This window comes from Mastigoproctus giganteus, chromosome 7, assembly GCF_048544385.1.
Source record: "Mastigoproctus giganteus isolate SK-2022 chromosome 7, ASM4854438v1, whole genome shotgun sequence".
NCBI classification, from domain to species: domain Eukaryota; kingdom Metazoa; phylum Arthropoda; class Arachnida; order Uropygi; family Thelyphonidae; genus Mastigoproctus; species Mastigoproctus giganteus.
The window spans coordinates 174,650,208-174,673,891 of record NC_143581.1 but is presented as its reverse complement, the minus strand read 5'-3'; the positions used below and the strand labels follow the sequence as shown (position 1 = coordinate 174,673,891).

The following is a 23,684-nucleotide window of genomic DNA, read 5'->3' as shown; positions in this document are numbered from 1 at the left end:
ATATGCATTTATCTATAGAAGTTTGTTCACAGGCTGATTTGCATATTGTGAGAGCTGAATTAACTCATGGGATACCCTACTCCCCCTGCCTGAGATTGGCTAACTATGGTCTGGATTGAAGAGGACATCTTTAAAAATTCTAAAGTTACTTATAGGAATCGAATTCTCTTCAGTTGAATTGACAGGTCATGTTGTATTGTCTGACTGCTGAAGCTACTGTGTGGGGAGTGGATACTGACTTGCCAGTTTTATTAAAGGTTACGAGATGAAAAGCCCGTATTTTACTAATTTATTTGGCTGCACAATCAGGCTTCTTATGAAAGAATTGATGTAGGCAAAAGTAGTCTAAGTAGAATTAATATCCCACAGAGGCTTCCTTTATTTTGACATACTTTTGATAGTTAACCTATCAACACCGAAAGCTAGACATCTTAGAGTGAGTGATCTGACCCCTTAATTTTTACACTGGTCATTGGTTTTGAATATTTCCATCAAATTCATAATTTTAAATGTGTGTTGCAAAACCAATTTTGAACTCTTACTTTCATTGCACAAATGATTGCCCTTCAGATCATTTAGTGTTGGATCTCTCAGTTGGATCACCGCTAGATGATCTAAAGATCATCTAGCGGTGATCCAACTGAGAGAAATCTACCTACCAAACCCTGAGAGAAATCTACCACTAGATGATCTTTAGATCATCTAGTGGTAGATTTCTCTCAGGATTTGGTGCTGCAATCACTATTGTTTCTGATTTTCTTAAATCACATTGACTACGGGATATGGGGCAAGATTGGGAGATGATTAATGATCAGTGCCAAGCAGCACTCCTTCAGGACAACTTGGATAGGTTTCTGGGATAGTGAAAAGGCAACTGTGTTTTAATACTACAAAATGCAAGGTTTTGGAAAATGAAAATGAAGAATGTCAGCCATGAATCATGACTGACATTCTTAATTTTAATTTTTTTCTTTTCTTTTCTTTTACCATTGAATTATTATAGTGATACTCGACGTTTCAGACCAACTTTCTTCAAGAATTTCATAGTCCTGACCAGCGCCGGATTAAGATTTTGTAGGCCCCTGGGCTACAGGTACCGTGAGGCCCCCAGTAATATTTTCAAAAGGAAAACAAAAAAAGTTAAAGAAAAATTAAATTTATTTTTACAAGGCTAACAAACAAGTAAAATTCAAAAATTTTCTTTGCGTAATTTCTTGGAAACAAATTTCTCCAAAACATCAGTAAGTTGTAAGTTCTTGAGAACATTGTTTTCAGTTGCCATGAGAGCAAGTCTGTTTAGTCGTTCTTGTGCCATTGTCGATCTGTGTACATTCCTTAGATGTTTCATTTTGGAGAAACTTCTCTGTCCAGTCGCATTAGTTATCATTAAACAAGTAAATCCGTAGTGCTATTTCAACGTTAGGGAATGAAAAAGTTAATCTATTGTTTACTAGAAGGGTGTAGATATCAGAAGCTTGTAGTGTTTCATGCTTGTGCCTGAATTCATCAAATTACCCAACAAAGTTCCTGAAGTGAAGAATTTCTGGCACAAATCCAGGCTCAATGTGTCATCTGATAAATCTTCTGAAACTTGGCTGCTGCTGTTGAAATGTCTTCATCATTCATTGTTGGAAATTCGACCAGGAAACCAAATAATGAATGAACATTTTTATGTGCTTCAATGCGATGACAAAGAGCTCAGCATAACTTGTCTATGATGGGTAGATATGTTTCCACCTTAAACTTCTGTCTTCCTCACAATGCAACATCTTCAGCGTTATCATCCTTGATTCATTTTCTTTTCCAATGCTCTCGTTTTTGTTTGTCACAGTATTCCGTATTTTCTACTTTGTCTTTTGCTTTATTTTCAAACACTTCAAACTGATCCTGCTGCAACATCAAAAAATCTAGTAGAGATTTAAGAAGTTTAACAGCTGATTGAAGCTCCAGTGTTTCAACTTAAATTGATTTGCTGACTTGATTGAACCTGTCTAGTATGACAGCCCAGCAGTTGGCCAGGAGAACTGTTTCCAATTTTAATAGCTGCTTGAGTATAGTATTTGCTTCATAACGTGTGTCAGCCTTCTGATTTCCATCTTCTGAGATTAACTTCAAAGCTTCTTGAAAACAGCTGTAGCCTTTAGACAAGGCTTTTGTGGCATTGGCCCTTGCAGACCATCTGGTATCTGATGCTCTTTTAACTACCAATGTAGATTCACTTCCACTTTCAACTTTAAGGCACTGAAGCATTACTTACCAATGTTAAGTTGAACCAGAAAAGAAATTGTAAAGTTTTTGTATAATACCAAAGAATGAAACTGCTCCGAAGCAGCTTCCCACGGTACATACACCTACCAAATTAAGGGAATGTGCAGCACATGGAATGTAATGTGCAAGATGATTGATATTTACAATATGTGCTTGAAGCCCTTTGTAGCATCCTGACACATTTGATGCATTGTCATAAGACTGTCCTCTTATATTAGCTACATCAATTCCAAGGTGTTCAAAGAATTTCAAGACAGTGTTGGCAAGAGCTTCTCCAGTGTACCTTGCAATGGGAATGAAAGTGAGAAAACATTCAACACCCTTATTATCTGATATTCCAACATATCGAAGAACTACAGTCAGCTGATCAGTGTGAGAATTGTCTGGTTTGAATCAATGCTTAGAAAAAAAGTATTTGGCTTCCTTGATTTCTTCTACAATGGTTTTCAATACTGTATTTCCCATAATCTCTATGACTTCCTCACATATTGTTGAAGATAGATATGAAGCTTTTCCTTGTCCTTGATTACCATATTTTGGCCATTCAATAATACAACTCTTGGCATCAACTTAAGTAGTTTGTGAAAAAACAGTACATGATAGAAAAAAAAAACAAATAACATTTCTGAAATCTGCATAAAAAACTGAGTTAAAAACAGCTATTAGTTTACAAACATCAAAAACAATGCAGAGTGGTGTAATAAATCATAAATCTGAGTAATATCTATTTATTGATAATTGACAAATGTATATTAGTCAGATATTTAATAATATCTGATAAAAAGCTGACTGATAAATTTTAACACAAAGAACTAATTAGTTAACTTGTCGGCATGTAGATAGAGTTGTGCATGCCATGTGTTCAAATCCACATGATAATACAGAATACTTGTTCTTTTGTTAATAATGTCTAACAGTTCTAAACCCTTCTGGCACTTCATGGCTGTCCTGTAAACAGAAATATTATTTATTTATATTAATCATTGTTAAGATTTATTTATTTATTTCGTATGATGTGATCAATACATGAAGGAACCAATTTTTTCTTGCTTCCTTCGTGTATCGTGGCCGGGATATCCAACCAACCGGTTGGTTCGGCACCATCGTGATATCCAGCCCAAGGCGGGAATCAAACCTGCGACCTTTGGGTTGCCAGGCAGGCATTTTACCTACCCGGCTAGCCTGGTCGGCATTGTTAAGATTGCTTTGATGTGATGGCTTTGGTATGCTAAGGATTTATAATTTCTGGAAATTATTCTTTAGATTCAGAAAAATTATAAATTATTTTGGAATGTTTGTTTATATTGTTCTTTAGTCTTAAGTTTTTACTTTTGATTTAGGACTTGTTTGGACCTTACTGAAATCTAATCAATCCAACTGACCCTTTTTGTAAAAATTTCCCTTGTATCTATGTGAAATAATCAAAAAATATAAAAAAAAATAATCAAAATCCTTAATTTGAATAAGAATATTAGTTTATACAAGAATATTAATCTGTCCTTCGATCAGATCAGGACCTTTTATTTTAATGCTTATGAACTTGCCCTGATTTATTAACCCTTTTGCATAGCAAATTAATTAATTGTTTTTACCAATGCTGTTGTTTAAATTTGAATCTGGTACTGTTCTTGCATTCATATTTCCAAACTTTTCATATGTTTGTGAACATATGAAAATAAAAACAAAAATACTTTGTAAACTTAAATTTCTCACTTTCAGGTAATTGATATGATATATTTTGTGGTGTTATTGCTGGTTGTCTTAATGAGTTATGGAGTAGCTCGACAAGCTATTTTATATCCAAATGAAGAGCCTTCTTGGCGACTTGCTCGTAATATATTCTTTATGCCTTATTTCATGCTCTATGGAGAAGTATTTGCAGATTCAATTGACCGTAAGTCTCTTTCTTCTTCTTCTGTATATTTTTTAAATTCTTTAGTGCGTTTTTTTCTAGATATAGAGTGCACAAGCAGTTTTTTTTTTCATTAATGAAATATTTTACAGAATGTTTATTTATATTAAATATTAATACATTAAATATTAAATATTTAATATGTAAAGATACAAACCAACAAAAGAAAAAAATTTTAATTACCGTATTTCCCCATGTATAAGATGCACCTTTTTTCAAAAAATTTGGGGTCTAAAAACTGGGCGCATCTTATACAGTGGTTGTAGATTTTTTTACTTGCATTTCCCGCTTTTTCGTGCTTGTTGTCTTTGTGCTCATTGTTTCGCACTTGTTACCGGTATATTAGGTTACGTTTTGCCACATTCTGCCCAGGAATGACTCAAAAAAGATTTTCATACAGTGCTGAATTCAAGTTAAAAGTGATCAAGTTTGCAAAAGTGAATGGAAATCGTGCTGCTTAACGTAAGTTTGGTCCTCCTCCAACTGAGAAAACAATCCGAGACTGGCTAGCATTAGCATTAGTAGAGGCATATGATGCAAGAAAGCAAGCCTATTCAGCATCAGCCAAAAAAAAAAAAAAAAAAAAAACACCACTCCCATTTCACCCCTCCATTCGTTCGAAATACCTGTCCAGCTGAGCCTTAAATTTGTTCAGGCTATCAACTTCAATAACAAGTGATGGAAGTCTGTTCCACCAACCAACTACCCGCTGGCTAAAGGCAAATTTCCGCACATCTATCCTACATCTGTCTTTCCTCAATTTGAATTTATGCCCTGCTGGCTAAAGGCAAATTTCCACACATCTATCCTACATCTGTCTTTCCTCAATTTGAATTTATGCCCTCTCAGGTCATTATTCTGAGCAAGAGGAAGAATCCCATTGGCATTGAACATGCTCAAACGATTCAGGGCCTTATACACCTCTATCAGATCACCTCGTCGGTGCCTAGTCTCCAGACTCTGTAATTTCCAAAACTTAAGCCTTTCTTCGTAAGAGCAACCCTTTGTTACATTCACTAATCTTTTTTCCCTTCTCTGTACTCGTTCCAGCAGCTCTACATCCTTCTTGAAATGAGGCCTCCAGACCTGTGTACAGTACTCAAGGTGTGGCCTGACCATTGCCTTATACAAGGGAATAATCACCACCCTATCCCTGCTAGAAAAATTCCTGTATATCATTGACAAGACACCATGAGCTACTCTTGCAGCTCGTCTGCACTGCTCAGAGAACTTCATATCTCCCTGCACAAATCCCCCTAGGTCCTTTTCATTCTTTACCACTGTCAGTGTAGTACCACACAGTTGATACATTACTACTCTGGGGTTACTGCTTCCCATATGTAGTACTCTACATTTGTCAATGTTAAACTTCATCTGCTCAACCTTTCCAGATCCTGTTGCAGCAGCATAGCATCAGTAGTGCCTTTAACAACCCTGCCAACCTTTGTATCATCTGCAAACTTGGACATTAAGCTTGATATACCATCATCAATATCATTTATAAATACAGAAAACAACAACGGACCCAACACTGAACCCTGAGGAACTCCACTAATAACATTAGTCCACGTTGAGCAGTGTCCATTGATTACCACTCTCTGTCTTCTGCCACTCAACCATCCCTTTATCCATAGCAGCAATTTGCCTCCAATGCCACACTGCTCCAATTTGTGCAGCAGTCTTCCATGTGCAACAGTATCAAAAGCCTTTCTAAGATCCAAATATATAATATCAAAGTTATTCCCTGCATCCAGTTCTTTTGTGACTGCATCATAGTATCCAATCAAATTGGTCAGGCAAGACCTTCCCTTAACAAAAGCATGCCGTGTCTGAGCTATAACTGAATTCTTGTCTAGATGATCCTGCAGTGCTTCTTTAACCCCTACTGAAAACTCCATGGCAGAAGAAGGCCATGAGAGGCAAGTCAGCAAAATGGCCTGATTTAGAGAGGGAATTGAAGATATGGATTGAAGAGCAAAGGGCAATTAGAATTCCCATGTCCACAAAGATGGTTCAGCATGAGGCAAGAAGAATTGCTGATGAAAAAGAAGTTACTGATTTCAAAGGAGGATACAATTGGTGCTTCAGGTTCATGAAACGGAATGGACTAAGCATGTATACACACACCAGACTTACCCAAAAGATGCCTGAAAGCTATGAGCAGAAGGTCTTTGAATTTCATCATTTTGTCATTCAGTGTCGGAAGACACATCAGTTTGAGTTGGGACAGCTTGCAAATATGAACGAAGTCCCCGTTCAGTTTGATGTCCCAAGTAACAGAACCATTGATAAGAAGGGGGGTGAAAACTGTAACTGTGAAAACAAGTGGACATGAAAAGAGCCATTATACAGTTGTTCTAGCTTGTTGTGCCAACGGAACCAAGCTGCCTCCTATGCTAATTTTCAAACGCAAAACAATGCCAAAAGAAGACATTCCTCGAGGAGTGATTGTCCACGTTCATGACAAGGGTTGGATGGATCAGGATGGGATGAAGGTCTGGTTTGAGAAAGTTTGGAGGAGGAGACCAGGTGGGCTCTTACGCAAACCTGCCTTATTGGTGCTTGTTCAGTTGAGAGCACACATAACAAAAAACACAAAGAAGATTGCTGCAGAGCAAAAAACAAAACTTGCCGTCATACCTGGAGGCTTGACATCCCAGCTCCAACCACTTGATGTCAGCATTAACAAACCCTTCAAAGCTGCCATGAGAGACGAATGGAACCAATGGATGAAGTCTTCTGGAGACAATTTGACACCAGCAGGAAGAGTGAAGAAACCAACTATGGGAGAAGTTTGTACCTGGGTGAAAAGATCCTGGGATAATATCAAGATTGAGATCATTGTCAAGTCATTTAAGAAGTGTGGCATTTCAAATGCCATAGATGGAACTGAGGACGAGGCAATATATGAAGACAGTAATTCGTCATCACACTCAGATGAGGACAAGCTAATGGATGGGAGTTTTGACAGTGATGAGGAGTTGTTTGAATTTTATGATGAATAAAACTTGAGTTCAGTAACTTTATGTAATACATTTTTTTTTTTTTTTCAAATTTCGAGCCCCAAAATTAAGGTGCGTCTTATACATGGGGAAATACGGTATAACATAATTAAATAAGACACTTTTTACTTAATAAAATTATTATTTATTGAACGGGAAAGTGATAACATTTTTTATGAATTCCTAACCCTGGTACCCAAATAAGCTAATATAGTAATGAAGAAAATCTCAGTTTACTGTCCAATAATTTATAATTTACAGTATGGGAAAAATGTCTTCTTTATTTTTATTATATTGTATTATTTTGGTACTGGCATATGAGGCAAGGAAAGCTTATACAGCATCAGCTAAAAAAATAAATAAATAAATAAGTGTGTGTGTGTGTGTGTGTGTGTGTGTGTGTGTGTGTGTGTGTGTGTGTGTGTGTGTGTGTGTGTGTGTGTGTGTGTGTGTGTGTGTGTGTGTTACTCAATCCATTCGAAACCTCAAACACATCAGTCATTGCTCCAGAGGTGCTTAGTTTCTATATGCTTATTATTTATACAATATACTGTGTAAAGTCCAGCACTTTACAAATTCCGGTACAATCTGGAACTCTTTAAAATCTGACGTATTTTACAGAAAAATCAACATTTTAAAATCTGTTAATATTAAGAAAGTAATCAGGCACTTGTATTAACAATATCATTTGTCTTTAAGAAACCATGCAGAAAAAGGTTGACATTTCTCTCTTTATAAGATGCTTGTAGGACTATTTTGTTCTTTAAACCAGTGGTTCCCAAACTATTGGCATCTATGGATCCTTTCAAATATCAAAAAATGTTTGCATACCTCTATATATACTGTGTGTGTGTATATATATATATATATATATAGTCATATAAATTAGAATAAGGTTTAAAATAAAATTAATATTTTTATTAAGTAATATATTTTTTTTCCAACATTATTTAAATATAATTATATATATATATATATATATACTCTGTATGTGTACATATGTATGAACCCTGGGATTTCTGAAAAGAAAATTCAGAGATTTATGTTTAGAGCAATTCAACTTTATTCTTATTTTTATATAAATATATAATAATAACTTTATTTATCATCAATTTGCTATACATAGAACCAATAATTTGACCAGTTCCAGAGGGTCTGTTTTACGGACCCCCTGGAACTGATCTACGGACCACCAGGGGTCTGTGGACCCCAGTTTGGGAAAAGCTGCTTTAAACTGTTTTAATGAAAAGCAAGATTTAAACTGATAGATAATGCAATCATCTTTATTCTCATAGCGGAACAAACTTGCTTTTGCAAAAAATTTTTCATGACACTGTGCTACTTTTAAAAAGAACAGTTTGCTATTTCAGGAAAAAACACTGCTATGGTAGCCTGTTTTAGGACTAACTGGTCTTTCATCAGATAGCAGGTGGTCTCTGGTGACAACATGCAGGCAAAAAAAATAGTCGTAAATAAGTTGTTCGATGTGAGCTGCCATGTGGTATATTGTGGTATATCCCAAAAACAGCCAACTGGCCATTGATGGGATACTGGCACCCACACGTCTTGCCCACCACAGTCATTCCATATTTGTAGTTAGAAAGATCTTGATGTTGACTCGTTTTTCCTTGCTTGCCACATTTGCGAATTACAATCTTATATCAGCTGTCCTGACTTGGAATCTTCAACAGCATCACAGACCAGTCCATTCCTACACAGGGGGTATTGCTAATGCAAAGACAACTAAGTGTGTATACCAATGGAAGACAGAAGAAAATGTGACCAATTACCCCAAGCTGGGAAGACCAACATTAATGATTCCTCCCCGTGCCTCCAGAGCATGTTGTACAGTTGAAACAGACAGTGAGAAGAAATCACAAAAGCAGCTTTAATAAGCTGACTTATCATGAAAAAAACTATGAATGCATCTGTCTGTTGTGACTCTCAATAGTTCTGCCTTACATGCATTGTGGTAGTTCTTTAGAGAGGGACGCTATTTATCAGCATGACAGTACTCCATGCCACAGAGCATACTCAATGCAACAGTAATTAGAGGAGAGTAAATGATGTGATGAATCTGGCATTTCCAGCACAGAGCCCAGATCTGAATCTAATTTAACATCTTTGGGATGCTTTGGAATAACAGTTGAGATCCTGAACAAGACCTAGTTCAAACAGAGAATTAGCTGGGACCTTACCAGAGGAGTAGAACAAGATTCTAGCTGCTGCATAGAAAAAACACTTCCAGAGGGTTATCATTGTCATTAATGCGCCATGGGAGGATTGAGTCATACTCAGTATTAAAAATTTCTTTTTTCTGACCAGTTGTTTTTCATTTTGTGTCCGAATGGATAGTATATACCAGGGGTGACCAACTGAATTTGTGATGCAATCTACTTTTTTCTTCAAAATGTGCTGCGATCTACCATCTGAAGAAGTTCATTGCACATTGTTAAAAAAGTTAATCAACACATATTGAAAAATGTTGTTTATAAATTTTAAAATTAGATACAATTCAGAATTATTATTTTAAATTCATACGTATTTAAATTTTTAATTTATGTGAAGTTAGTGTTTTTGTGTCTTCTGCCAAACTATCAAAATCGGGGATATACTGGGATAAGGCCAACCATAAAGAATCTTCTGTATGCAAGTCCATAATAGTAGAGCGATTCTTCGTCTTTGTTTGTTTCAAACATGAAAAGGCCAATTCACATAGATATGTGGAACCAAAACAGGAATTTAAAAGTTCACTGCATTTTTTTACATTTGGGTACTTTTCTCGGCAAACACATTTCCAAAAGTCATTCTGATGATCTGGCTTTTAGGAAGATATCGTTTTGCAATGTAATAATTTCATTTTCAAGTAATATTTTCTCCATGTTAAAAAATCTCAGTGATTTTTTTCCGCAATCTGTTTCGTACTAAGTCAACATTAAATGGATAAGAAATATATTGAACAATGTCTTCAATTGTTTTAAAATCACTGAATCTGGTTTCAAAAAGTTCCACAACTTTCTCAGTTTCAGAAATATATTTCTTGCTATTAAAGTCATAAACAGGATATTTTTGCAGATGATCTTGCATATTTGCAAAATGATGGAATTTTTTTTTCTTTGAGAACCTTAGTCATTGCCAAAAATTGATATTTATATGCAGAAATACTACTAATCATGTCACCCACATTTTTATTTTTTCCTTGTAATTTCAAATTCAGATCACTTAATTTACTGGTAAAATCTGCCAAAGAAAAGCCACACAACCACTCTGTATCTTGTAGCTGCTGATAATCATCTCCCCTTTGATCAACAAATTTTTTTAATTTCATTCAGCAAATTTTGAAATCTCTGTAGAAACTTACTCCCACTCAGCCACCTCACATCTGTGTGTAATATCAGATCTGGTTCATTTTCATCGAGTTGCATTTTGAAAAGTCTCCTTTGAAGAGATTGTCCTCTGATGGAATTCACGATTTTGAAAGCTATGTTCATAACACTTTTAGTATTTAATCTTTTGCTGGTTAACACTTGTTGGTGGATGATACAACAGTAGCTCAAAAAATCTGGAAATTCATCATCCTTTTGGTACAATGCGATGAAACCATTAAGATGCCCTGCATTGCTTTAGCTCCATCTGTTGTTATTGACATGGCTTAAATAGTGGTAATTTAATTTTTTCAATAAAATTTTTGAATGTGTTAAATATATGAAGACCTCTAGTGTTTTCTTTTAACGAAACCATACCCAGCAGTTCTTCTCTAGTGGCAGAATCATCAAAAACCATATGAATGAAAATGATCAATTGAGCTGTATCACTGATGTCTGTAGATTCATCCAGTTGTAAAGAACAGGACACACAATTAGCAATATGAGCACGCAATTTTTCACTCACATTTTTACTCATTTTTTCAATGTGTCGCATCACAGTATTTTGAGATAATTGCAGATCTTGAAGAGCACTTTTAATTTCATTTTTGTTCTTAAAATTTTCAAAAAGAGAATCTGGTATTTCTAAAAATGCATCTTTGATGAATTGACCATCAGAAAATGGTTTGCATTTTTTTGCAAGAAGATGACTCACTTTAAATGATGCTACAATTACTGCTTTAGATTGTACATTAGGTGTCACGAAGAAATTTTGTTGTGTGAATAATCTGGATATAAGTTCTTTTAATTTATTTTTTATAAGGTCACTATTAGGTGGAAAATCTGATTGGTATTTACCATTGAGTGCATTGAAGTGCCTTTCTAAATTTCCTTTTTTGGGTATAGAAGCATTGCAAATAAAACAACAGCATTTTTCTTTTTTCATTACAAAAAAAGTATTTTAGTTCCCACTCTTGATGAAAATGATACGTTTTACTCTTTTTTGTAGTATTCATTTTAAATCAAAGGGTATTAAATCAACATATAAGTACCGTCCAGTTATTAATATTAAGTAAGCTAAATAAGAATTCGACACATACACTATGCTCTCCACAATGTAACTGTGTCAATTTTCACAAAAGAAGTCTAGCGGCTGCGTGGCAACAAGAGTAGTCACGTGATTTAATGGATTTGTAATAAGCATATGCTGTGTAGTGCATAATAATAATAACATTTAGATTTTGACTTATCTATTTTTTTATATATATTTAAAATTCGTTGTAATCAACTGAAATTAAAGCCGCGATTGACTGGTAGATCACAATCGACTTTTGGCCACCCCTAGTATATACATTAAATGTCATACTTAATGGAATTTAATTTCTCTTAAAAAACATAAGAGCATAACAAATATTTCTTTGAGCCTTCAGAATAATTATGATTGGGTGAGTTACTATCACTTTCACTACTTGGTTTTTATTTCTGATTTTGGTGGCTCATTATTGACATATTTGAGGTAATCAGTTTTTCATATTGAGCAACATGAAATATGGCCTTCTGTAGTCTCCTACCTATATATGTACACATTCAGTGGACTGTGTTGTTGATTGAAATGGATACTGATGAGAGCTCTGTATGTCTTGGGGGTGAGGAATCCAGAATGTTAAGTTTATAAATCTTACACACATATAAGTTATTTAAAACTTACATGCACATAAGTTTTTTAAACAGTTAAAAAAATACTTTTTTAAAACCAAATTCTTAACAAAATTTTTCATTAAGCCTGCTTTGTATGCAATAGAGGATTCATTAATGGCATGTATTTGACACTACTTTTCCCAGATAAAAAATCTTTTTTGTGCTAAACAATTCTTCACAACGTAGTGTTTTCTTTTGTTTGACTATCCTATAAACAGATAAAGCAGCTTTCTTTGTTTGCAGGAATATCCATCTGTTGTTGTGGAAGTGAATAAGTTTCACTTTCATGTTGTGGAAATGTTTGAATAAATTCAAGGAACAACTAGAAAAAACTATTTGGGATCACATGGACAGTGACATGGGAGTTTTTTTTTTTTTTTTTGCTGATGCTGTATAAATTTGCTTTCTTGTATCATTTGCCATTACTAATACTAAAGCAAAAAAAATAATTAAAAATAAAAATGTTTTACTATTTATTCTGAAAATATTTCTTGGCTAAATGCCTAAGAGTATGAAGCGTTGGCTTATGCATGGTTACTGCACATCATTTCGACTACCTAGGTAGTATGAATGCATTATTTATTTATATCTCATATTGTGAATACTTTCACGAGTTGCCATGGTATTGCACTACCTCGAATAAGTAAAGCTTCACCCATAGAGAAGACTAATGTTACTTATTCTCGGTGGATACCACCGAGAATGGTATGGGATAAAACACTTTGTTATCCACTGTGTTGGTGCCAATATTGTTGAACTAGTTGCCATATTGTAGTCGATAAGAAATAGCGTAACGTATATATATCGTGAACTGATAACATAAGGTATAAAGTAAAACTAAGTAGCATAATACAAAGCACTCAATTAGGAATCTGTTAGCTTGTTATAGTATTATCAATTAATCAAAAATATTATTAATCATATTAAATTACATTGTTAATTAAATTTAAACAGAAATCATGACCCCAACTAGAGCTGCGAAGCAAAGATCACAGACTAGCGAGAGTGCTGTGACTCAGGGGAGAAACGAAGGGGGGTGATTCTCCAATGCATCACAGTCTCAAAAGTGTGCAAAGTGCGAAATATTTGCCAGCCTTTCTAAAATAGGACATGATCTAGTCAAGGAGGATGCCTTTGTGTGTGTGTGCTAGGTGTTTAGAGTGTCAAGAAATTAGGTGCCAACTCAGTGTTCTGATGGGCATCTATGAGAGTTAGAAGTGTAGGGTAAATGCCCTCGAAGAAATTAATATGAGGGGCCCCATCAAGCTCTCAGCTGCCCAGCTTAATGGCAGGGCTCATTCCTGTGCATAAAGCAACACAGAGGCAATGTCCAAGGCAGAATGCGCTGGTCCCAAAGGAACTAGTTGTTAGTGACTCTATTGTCAGGGAGATGGGAAATATACTATGCAAGAAGGATAGGTGGAACAAGACCAGGGTATGTCTGCCAAGAGCAAAAGTTGATGACGTTGTAGAGCAGATATCATCTTTTAAAGGCACAAAAGGCGATATTGTTGTACTTGTTGAAACTAATGACATTAAGAGTAAGAGATCTGCAGATTTAATCAACAAGTATAGGTCAATGTTGAAAAAAAGTCCCGAGTTGGGGTTGAATGTGAAAGTGTCTGCAATTCTGCCCAGACACATTAGGAGGGAGTATGTGACGAGAACCTTGTTGATCAATTTGGCCCTGGAGAGATTGTGCAAGGCTCAAGGGGTAGAATTTTTTTCAGCCTGGTCTGTGCTTATTGACAGGAGAGACTGCTTCTACAGAGATGGGGTTACACTTAAATAGAAAAGGAGCAAGAATATTTGCTGATGCTATCGAAGCAGTGTTAGGTGGATCGAAAAACTGCTAGCTTGGGGGGGGGGGGATACACAGACTAAAAGGCTTACAGTGGCTGCAGGCAGAGGCAACAGTGATTCTTGCACTGCTTCTGTTAGAATAAGCAGCAGCCTGGAAAGCAAGGCAATGGAGATTTCCAGGACTGCTGGGAGTCATAGTGGGACAAATAAATACATGGGGTGTGTTAGAGTAACTAAGAGTAAAAACAGGTGCATGTATATTGCATGTACACCAATGCTAGGAGTATACTTAATAAATTTGATGAGCTTGAAGTGCTAGTCAAGACATAAAAGGCAGATATTGTCAGGATATAAGAGACGTGGTGTCATACAGACATAAGCAGTGCAGAATTGGAATTTGGAGAGTACATTGCATACAGAAAGGATAGACAAGACAGGAAGGGAGGAGGGGTTATGCTGTTAGTTAAGAAACGTAAAATCTAAGGATGTGCATCCAATTGATGTTGGTGGACAATGCAATGTTGAGTCTGTTTGGTGTGACATAAGCACTGGGAAAGGAAAAATGAGAGTAGGTGTGTGTTATAGGCCTAATGAATCTGATGAGTATAATGAGAAATTGTGCAGAGAAATAGAGTGGGTCAGTAAATCAGAATGTCATATAATGGGGGATTTTAACTTTCCAGATATCGACTGGAACTTGTTGGTTGGACAGTTGCACACTAGCAAGACTTTTGTGGATTTATTGGATGACTGTTTTCTACAGTAACATGTTCGATAGGCAACCAGAGGGAGTAATACTGTTGATCTGATTATCGGCAGTGATTATTCATGCATTAAGAATTTGCAGATAAAGGAACCACTGGGTGACAGTGATCACAATGTACTGATGTGGGAATTACTTAAAGATGTAACTACCATTAAGGCTAAAGGGAAGGGCTGTTGCTTTCGTAAAGGTGACTATAGGGGTCTCAGAGAGTTTTTAAATTCTGTACAGTGAGATCAACTGAATTCTAAATGAATTCTACCAACATTGAATTCTAAATGCCTTCAGGAACTTAATTTTGGAGGCTACTAGGTTTTTCATTCCAACTAAGAAATACTGTTCAAGGTTTAGGCCTAAATGGATGTCAGATGAACTAATGAGGCTTGTGGCAGAGAAGAAAAATGTATGGGATGCATATAAATTATCAGGTGACATAGAAGCCTATGGCAGATATAAACTAGTCTGTAATCAAGTCACAAATGAGGTTAGGCAGGCAAAAGCAGATTATGAGAAATCCTTGGCAAAGGATGCAAAGAAAAACAGCAAAGAATTCTTTACTCATGTAAACTCTAGAAGGAAAGGGATGAATCACATTGGACCACTTAATAGATGGGTTGACTATTGATGGTCATGCTCAGGTAACTGATAAACTGAATGAGTATTTTGCATATAAATTCACACATGAGCGGAATTCAATGAGCGGAGTGCCAGAAGTTCATCAAACTCTAACAGGGAGCTAAATGATTTTGTAATAACTGAGAGCAAAGTGGAGCAGAAATTGTTGAAGTTAAACATAATAAAGGCACCTGGGGTGGATGGGATCTATCCAGTTATGTTAAAGGAGGCAGCAAAGGAATTAAGCAAACCCTTAGCCATAATTATGAGAGCTTCCTTGGACTCAAGAGAGGTCCCCATAAGCAAATGTATCATCAATTCACAAAGGGGGGTTCAAAAGGTGACACAAGTAACTATAGACCTGTTAGTTTTTAACTTGTGTTCCGGGGAAAATAATGGAATCACTGTTTAAAGAAGCATTGCAGGATCATCTAGACAAGACTGCAATAATAGTTAAGACACAGCAGTGGTTTGTTAAAGGGAGGTCTTGTCTGACTAATTTGATTGGATACTATGATGTGGTCACAAAGGAACTGAATGCCAAAAATAATTTTGATATCATATACTTGGATTTCAGGAAAGCTTTTGATACTGTTGCATATGGAAGATTGCTGTACAAATTGGAGAGATATGGCATTAACGGTAAGTTGCTACAATGGATAAAGGGATGGTTGAGTGGGAGAAGACAGAAAGTGGTAATCAATGGACACCGCTCTTCGTGGACAAATGTTAGTAGTGGAGTTCCACAGGGTTCAGTGTTGGGTTCATTGTTATTTTGTATATTTATCAATGATACTGATGAAGGTATACCAGGTTTAATGTCCAAATTTGCAGATGATACAAAGTTGGCAGGTTTATTAATGACAGTAAAGACAGTATGCTACTCCAACTGGATCTAGATAAGTTGGGCAAATGGGCTGAGAAGTGACAACTGAAGTTTAACATTGACAAATGCAAAGTACTGCATATGGGTAGCAATAACTGAAGAAAAACTTACCAACTGTGTGGTACTACACTCAGGGAAGTGGAAATGGAAAAAAACTTGGTTGTAATTGTGCAGTCTAATATTAAGTTTGCTGAGCAGTGCAGATGGGCTACCAGGGCAGGTCATGGAGTGTTGTCAATGATATATAGGAATATTGCTAGCAGGGACAGGTAGGTGATATCCTGTTATACAAGGCAATGGTCAGGCCACACCTAGAGTACTGTGTACAAGTCTGAAGGCCTCTTTTAGGAAGGATGTAGAGTTGCTAGAATGAGTACAAAGAAGGGCAACAAGATTGGCGAGGGGAACAAAGGGGTGCTCTTACCAAGAAAGGCTTAAATTCTGCAAATTGCAGTGCCTGGAGAGTAGGCACCTGCAACATGATCTGGTTGGGGTGTATAAGGCCTTCAATGGCTTGAGAAAGCTGAATGCTGATGGGATTCTTCCTCTTGCTCAGAATAAAAACCTGAGGGGGCACAGATTGAGGAAAGATAGTTGTAGAATTGATGTGCAGAAATTTGCCTTTAGCCAGCAGGTAGTTGATTTGTGGAACTGACTTCCATCTTTTGTTGTGGAAGTTGATAACCTAAATAAATTTAAGGCTGAGTTGGACAGGCATTTGAACGAATGGAGGGGTGAAATGGGAGTTTTTTTGGCTGATGCTGCATAAGCTGGCTTTCTTGCATGGTATGCCTCTACTAATGCTAAGGCTATTAGACTTAGGAAAGCCAAAAAGGTGTAGGAAAGTGATAGTAGGATTGGAAGAAGAACAAATGCCATCGAAAGAGGAAAGGGGCAGTTACGCCTCACACTCACTCACTGACATACTCAACTGAACGACTTATAAATCCCCCAAATAGGTAGCACTTCCCCATTAGAGGAGACCATTATTACCTATTCATAATAACGAGGGTCCAATGGGCCCTCAGATGGCACCGTTTTGAAGCTTGTTAGCTTACTCATCGCTGGGTGAGCAGGAACTCTGTTGTTGCAGTAGTGACCTAGTTATGAAGTATAACTCCACAGTATGAGAGATCCTTGGTGGTGTACGTGGTTTAATCTAAAAATATTTCCTGGCTAAATGCAAGAAATGCTTGCACCGTTTTAAAACCTATTGGCTTACTCATCGGTGGGTAGGCAGGTACCCTGTTGTTGCAATAGTGACAACCCAGTTATGAAATATAACTCCATAATATGAGAGATGCTTGATGGTGTGCACAGTTTAATCTAAAAATATTTCTTGGCTAAATGTCTGAGAGTATGAAGAGTTGGTTTATGCATGCATGGTTACTGCACATACATCATTTCTACTACCTAGGTAGTATGAATGCATTGTTTAATTATATCTCTTATTATGTGAATACCTTCACAACGAGTTTCCATGGTATTGCACTACCTTTACTATTTATTATTAAAATTTCATTGAAAATTGCAGTATTTGTATCCTGCATTCTTCTCTAATTCTGTGAGTGTAAAATCTGACTTCCAATTTTGATTCAGCTTGTCAAAATCCATGAGAAAGAAAGAAAGCAAAACCTTAAATTTATTGTCCAGTGTTATAGATATATAGGTTTATTGAATGGTTCACTTTTAATTTCCTCATAACCTACATTTCTCTCTACGGACTATAACATTTCTTATAATGAAAGATAAAATGTTTTTTATTACAGCTGAATGTGGAGAAGCTGAAGGTCAAATACCATGTCGAACAGGCATGTGGATTAATCCAGCAATTATGTCAGTCTATTTGCTTATTGCCAATATTCTTCTTGTAAATCTGTTGATTGCAGTATTCAAGTAAGATTTATTTTTCAATTGCAATAAAGGTTAAAATACTTTCATTAGTGTATGATATGTTATACTGTATATACACTAAGTGAACACTTTATTAGCTACACCTTCAGATAGCAAGTAGATCCCCTATAGCCCTCAAAACATTCTCGTTTTGTCATGGCATTGACTCGGCGAGTTGCCAGAAATGTGGTAGAGAAGAGATAGTATGTATTGATTAAGTTGTGCTTTCCCATGATTGTTGCAAATTGGATGGCTGCATATCTCTATCCTGAAGTGCTTGTTCCACCTCATCCCATAAATGCTTAGTTAGATTGAGATCTGGTGAATGTGAAGGCCATTGCAATAGATTGAATCTTCCTGGAACCAATTATACAATTCTGACCGTGTGATGTGCTATATTATCCTGTTGAAAGAACCCATTCACAGATGGATACATTGCAGCCATGAAGGGATGTGCTTGGCCAGAAACAATTTCCAGATAACCTATGGCATTCAAGTGTTGTTCTACTGGTATTAAGGGGCTCATTCTGCACCATTAAAACACTTCTCACACCATTACATCACCACTGCCATCAGCAGCCTACAGTGTTAACACCTAGAAGAATGTGTCTATGGACTTGTGCTGTTTCACCATATTCTGATCCTCCCATCAGCATGAAATAGCAGGAACTGGGATTTGTCAGACCAGGCAACACTTTCCCAGTCCTTCACTGTCAAATGTTGGTCCTGGGCACAGTCTGTCCATAATATCTTGGACCATTTCTTTCCAGAGGATGTCCATTGGTGATCACTGGTAAAGATTCAACAAGTGCCCTGGCCTTGATCTAGTGGAGATCCTCAAAAAGACAGCTTCCATCCACCCAAATATAGTTTTCTTTGTCTCTCTGTATAACAAATGACTGGCCGAGAGTTTCTTTCCACGGCCCGGAAGTCTGCCAACATCAGGCTAACACTCAAAAATCCAGAGAAACCACCCCCACCTCCCAGATTCTCTCGCCTTACACTCTATCCTTGGAAAACTTCTGGATCGCCCTCCTTCTCTTCAGTCTCACTGCTCACTATGCTGAATCCAACCTTCACTCCTTGAATCAATTCAGCTTCAAACTAGAACACAGTTCTGCCGATGCCATATATCAGCTTATACACTCTGTCACTACTACTGAAGGAAAATACCTTCTTTTTGTTACTGTAGACTTCTGTGGATCATTCAACAATCTCTGGTAGCCCTCCATCATATGTCAAGCTTAAGTCCCTGTAACCTATACTCTCCAAAGCTATCTTCATAACAGAACCATTATTCATCATCACCATAACCTTCCATAGGTTCTTTGCCCCATTTGTAGGGATTGATCTGAGGGCTCTGTCTTGTGATCCTTCCTACAGTCTATAGTTCTTGATGAATTCCTTAATCTGGACCTGGGCAGGGTGAAATGTATTGCCTTTGCCAATGATCCTGTCTTGATCATCCCAGCTAGTATAAGAGCACTTCTCAAAGATGAGTCAAACACTGCCATTGATCACCTTACCAAATGGGCTGCCGAATGCCACCTTACTATTTCACCTGAAAAGACAAAAGCCATTCTTTTAAAAGGCAACTTAGGCATCAGGCTATCTCCAGCCATGAAAATTGACTCCACTTCCATCTGACTTGTAATTGACCTCAAGTGTCTTGTTGTCATCATAGACTCCAAACTTTGCTTTCATTCACATTTTTAGTATCCTAGCTATAAACTCAGAAAAAAAATTATCAAAGGGATCTCACATACTGGTTGGAACCTCTATGGCAGGCCCCTTGCTCTTCTTTACAAAGACATCATCCTCCTCCTCATAGTTCTTTATGGTGCAGGTGCCTGGTTTACAGGGCCACACTTGCAGGAAACACCCAGAAGCTCCAGTCAATTCAATGCACCATGCCTCTGGCTATCTCCAGAGAGAGCATATTGTGCTCTGGCACTCTTCCCCCTGGAACTGGAGGTCATCAGCCATGGCCTCTGTTACAAATTGAGGAAATCCATCCACATCTCTATCCTGGATTACACTATTGACCTCAACAAGTGCCTTACCTGCTGACTCTGCAATGTGGGATATTCCTTTATTTCACTGCGTTGGACCTCTGACATTGACATCTGTCTGTATTTGACTGCCAGTGCCCTAGCCCAGCACAGGATGCCACTTGACACTGCACAGGACACTCTGTGCCTCTTTACTGTGTCCCCCCCCCCCCATCTTTTTCCTCTTATACAACTTTGCCTGGCCTCAGCCACTGAATACTGACAACTGCCACTGCTGATTCCCCCTTTTCTCCTCAATCTAACTATTCCCCAGTGCTCCTTTCATTTTTTTTTTTTTTTTAAGGTCATTGGTCAGACAACCCTGCCAACCTTTGTATCATCTGCAAACTTGGACATTAAACTTGATATACTTTCATCAATATTATTGATAAATATGCAAAACAACAATGGGCCCAACACCGAACCGGTGGAACTCCACTAATAACATTTGTCCACGAAGAGCAGTGTCCATTGATTACCACTCACTGTTGTCTCCCACTCAGCCATCCCTTTATCCATTGTAGCAGCTTACCCTTGATGCCATACCACTCCAATTTGTACAGCAGTCTTCCATGTGCAATGGTATCAAAAGCTTTCCTGAAATCCAAGTATACGATATCCAAATTATTTTTTGCATTCAGTTCCTTTGTGACCACATCATAGTAACCAATCAAACTGGTCAGACAAGACCTCCCTTTGACAAACCCATGCTGTGTCTTAACTATTAGTGCAGTCTTATCTGGATGATCCTGCAATGCTTCTTTAACCAGTGATTCCATTATTTTTCTTGGAACACAAGTTAAACTAACAGGTCTGTAGTTTTTGTGTCACCTTTTGAACCTGCTTTGTGAATTGGTAATACATTTGCACACCTCCAGTCCATAGAGACCTCCCCTGAGTCTAAGGAAGCTCTCATAAGTATGGCTAAGGGTTTGCTTACTTCCTTTGCACCTTTCTTTAATATAACTGGATAGATCCCGTCCACCCCAGGTGCCTTCCTTATGTTTAACTTCAACAATTTCTCCTCCACTTTGCTCTCAGTTATTACAAAATCAGTTAGCTCCCTGTTAGAGTTTGATGAACTTCTGGAACTTCCCTCATTGAATAACTCCTCATGTGTGAATGTAGATGCAAAATACTCATTCAGTTTATCAGCTACCTGAGCATGATCATCAATAGTCAACCAATCTATGTTAAGTGGTCCAATCAGATTCATCCCTTTCCTTCTAGAGTTTACATAAGTAAAGAATTCTTTGCTGTATTTCTTAGCATCCTTTGCCAAAGATTTCTCATAATCTGCCTTTGCCTGCCTAACCTCCTTTGTGACTTGATTACAGACTAGTTTATACCTGCAATAGGCTTCTGTGTCGCCTGATACTTTATATGCATCATATACATTCTTCTTCTCTGCCACTAGCCTCATTAAATTAACTCCAGGGGCTCACATCTGGTGAGTGTGGGCTTGGCACACCCAGGGTCCTGAGCTGGATATCATCATTCTTCTCTTCCTTGGTGATTCCCTTTTATTTCTCTCTCTCTCTTGGGGTAGTTCAGAATTTTTTTTTTTTTTTTTTTTTGTTTTTGGCTAGTGCAGCATAAGCCTCAGGCTTCCTGGCACCATATGTATTAATAATAATTAATCTGACATCCATTTAGGCCTAAACCTTGAACAGTATTTCTTAGTTGGAATGAAAAGCCTAGTAGCCTCCAAAATTAAGTCCCCAAAGGCTTCCCATTTAGAATTCACTGTTGGTAACATCATCAGTTGATCCCACTGTACAGAATTTAAAAACTGTCGACCTCTGTAGTCACCTTTACGAAAGCAATAGCCCTTCCCTTTAGCTTTGATGGTAGTTACATCTTAAAGTAATTTCCACATCAGTACATTGTGATCACTGCACCCAGTAGTTCCTTTATCTGCAAATTATAAATGCATGAATAATCAGATCAAGGGTATTACTCCCTCTGGTTGCCTCTCGAACATGTTGCTGTAGAAAACAGTCATCCAATAAATTCACAAAAGTCTTGCTAGTGTGCAAGTTACCAACCCACAAGTTCCAGTCAATATCTGGAAAGTTAAAATCTCCCATTATAAGACATTCTGATTTACTGGCCCACTCTATTTCTCTGCACAATTGCTCATTATACTCATCAGATTCATTAGGCCTATAACATACACCTACTCTCATCTTTCCTTTCCCAGTGCTTATTTCACACCAAACAGACTCAACACTGCATTGTCCACCAGCATCAATTGGATGCACTTCCTTAGATTTTATGTGTTTCTTAACTAACAGCATAACCCCTCCTCCCTTCCTATCCTGTCTATCCTTCCTATACACATTGTACTCCCCCAAATTCCAACTCTGCACTGCCTATACCTGTGTGACACCACGTCTCTGATATCCCAACAATATCTGCCTTTTATGTCTTGACTAGCACTTCAAGCTCATCAAATTTATTAAGTATACTCCTAGCATTGGTGTACATGCAAGTATACATTCACCTGTTTTTACTCTAACACACCCCATGTATTTATTTGTTCCACTATGACTCCCAGCAGTCCTGGAAATCTCCATTGCCTTGCTTTCCAGGCTGCTGCTTATTCTAACAGAAGCAGTGCAAGAATCACTGTTGCCTCTGCCTGCAGCCACTGTAAGCCTTTTAGTCTGTGTATCCCCCCCATGCTAGCAGTTTTCGACCCACCTAACACTGCTTCGATAGCATCAGCAAATATTCTTGCACCCTTTCTATTTAAGTGTATCCTATCCCTGTAGAAGCAGTCTCTCCTATCAACAAGAACAGACCATGCTGAAAAAAGTTCAAGCCACTAGCAATCCACATTCCCAAGTATTTAATCATTAATACCTGCTGTAAGGAAATACCATTCAACCTTACGAGCAGAGGTTGGCACCTCCGTAGCCAAGTGGGCAGAAGCAGCAGTGCGTAGCACACGCTTCTTGATTAGACCCTGGCTCGAGCTTGTGACCACCAAAAACGGAGGATGCAGAAAAGTTAGGGAATGACCACCGCATATCCTCGGAACAGTATGGCCTTAGTTGCTAATGCTGCTAAAAACCAAATAACAACGAGCGGAGGTCTACTAAGAACCAATTTACCCTTCGACATCATGATTTTAGTTTTGGATGTAGAGATTGTCAAACTGTGTAAATTACACCATTTGCATAAGTCTTTCAATATGCAATCAGACCTCATTTCAACCTGCTTTCTGGTGTCTCCATGCAGAAGTATTACCATATAATCTGCATAAGCTATTGCGTGTAGTGGTAAAATTGTCTCTTGAGCCAATCTTCGAAAACCAAGTTCCACATTAAAGGACCAAAGACAGATCCCTGCGGACAGCCTCTAGTCACACGACGCATAATTGATCCAAAATTCGACTTAACTGTTACTGTGCGATCCCTAAA

At 37.5% G+C, this 23,684-nt stretch overlaps 1 protein-coding gene across 1 annotated transcript in view; it reads left to right on the top strand.

The window, feature by feature from the left end:
* Trpm (transient receptor potential cation channel, subfamily M) overlaps window positions 1–23,684 on the top strand; it is a 715,965-nt gene that overhangs the window by 661,510 nt on the left and 30,771 nt on the right. The window contains exons 25-26 of the mRNA XM_090378481.1: window positions 3,988–4,162; window positions 18,082–18,208. Coding sequence (XP_090234607.1) covers window positions 3,988–4,162; window positions 18,082–18,208 — 302 coding nt within the window. The remainder of the gene's footprint in view (window positions 1–3,987; window positions 4,163–18,081; window positions 18,209–23,684) is intronic.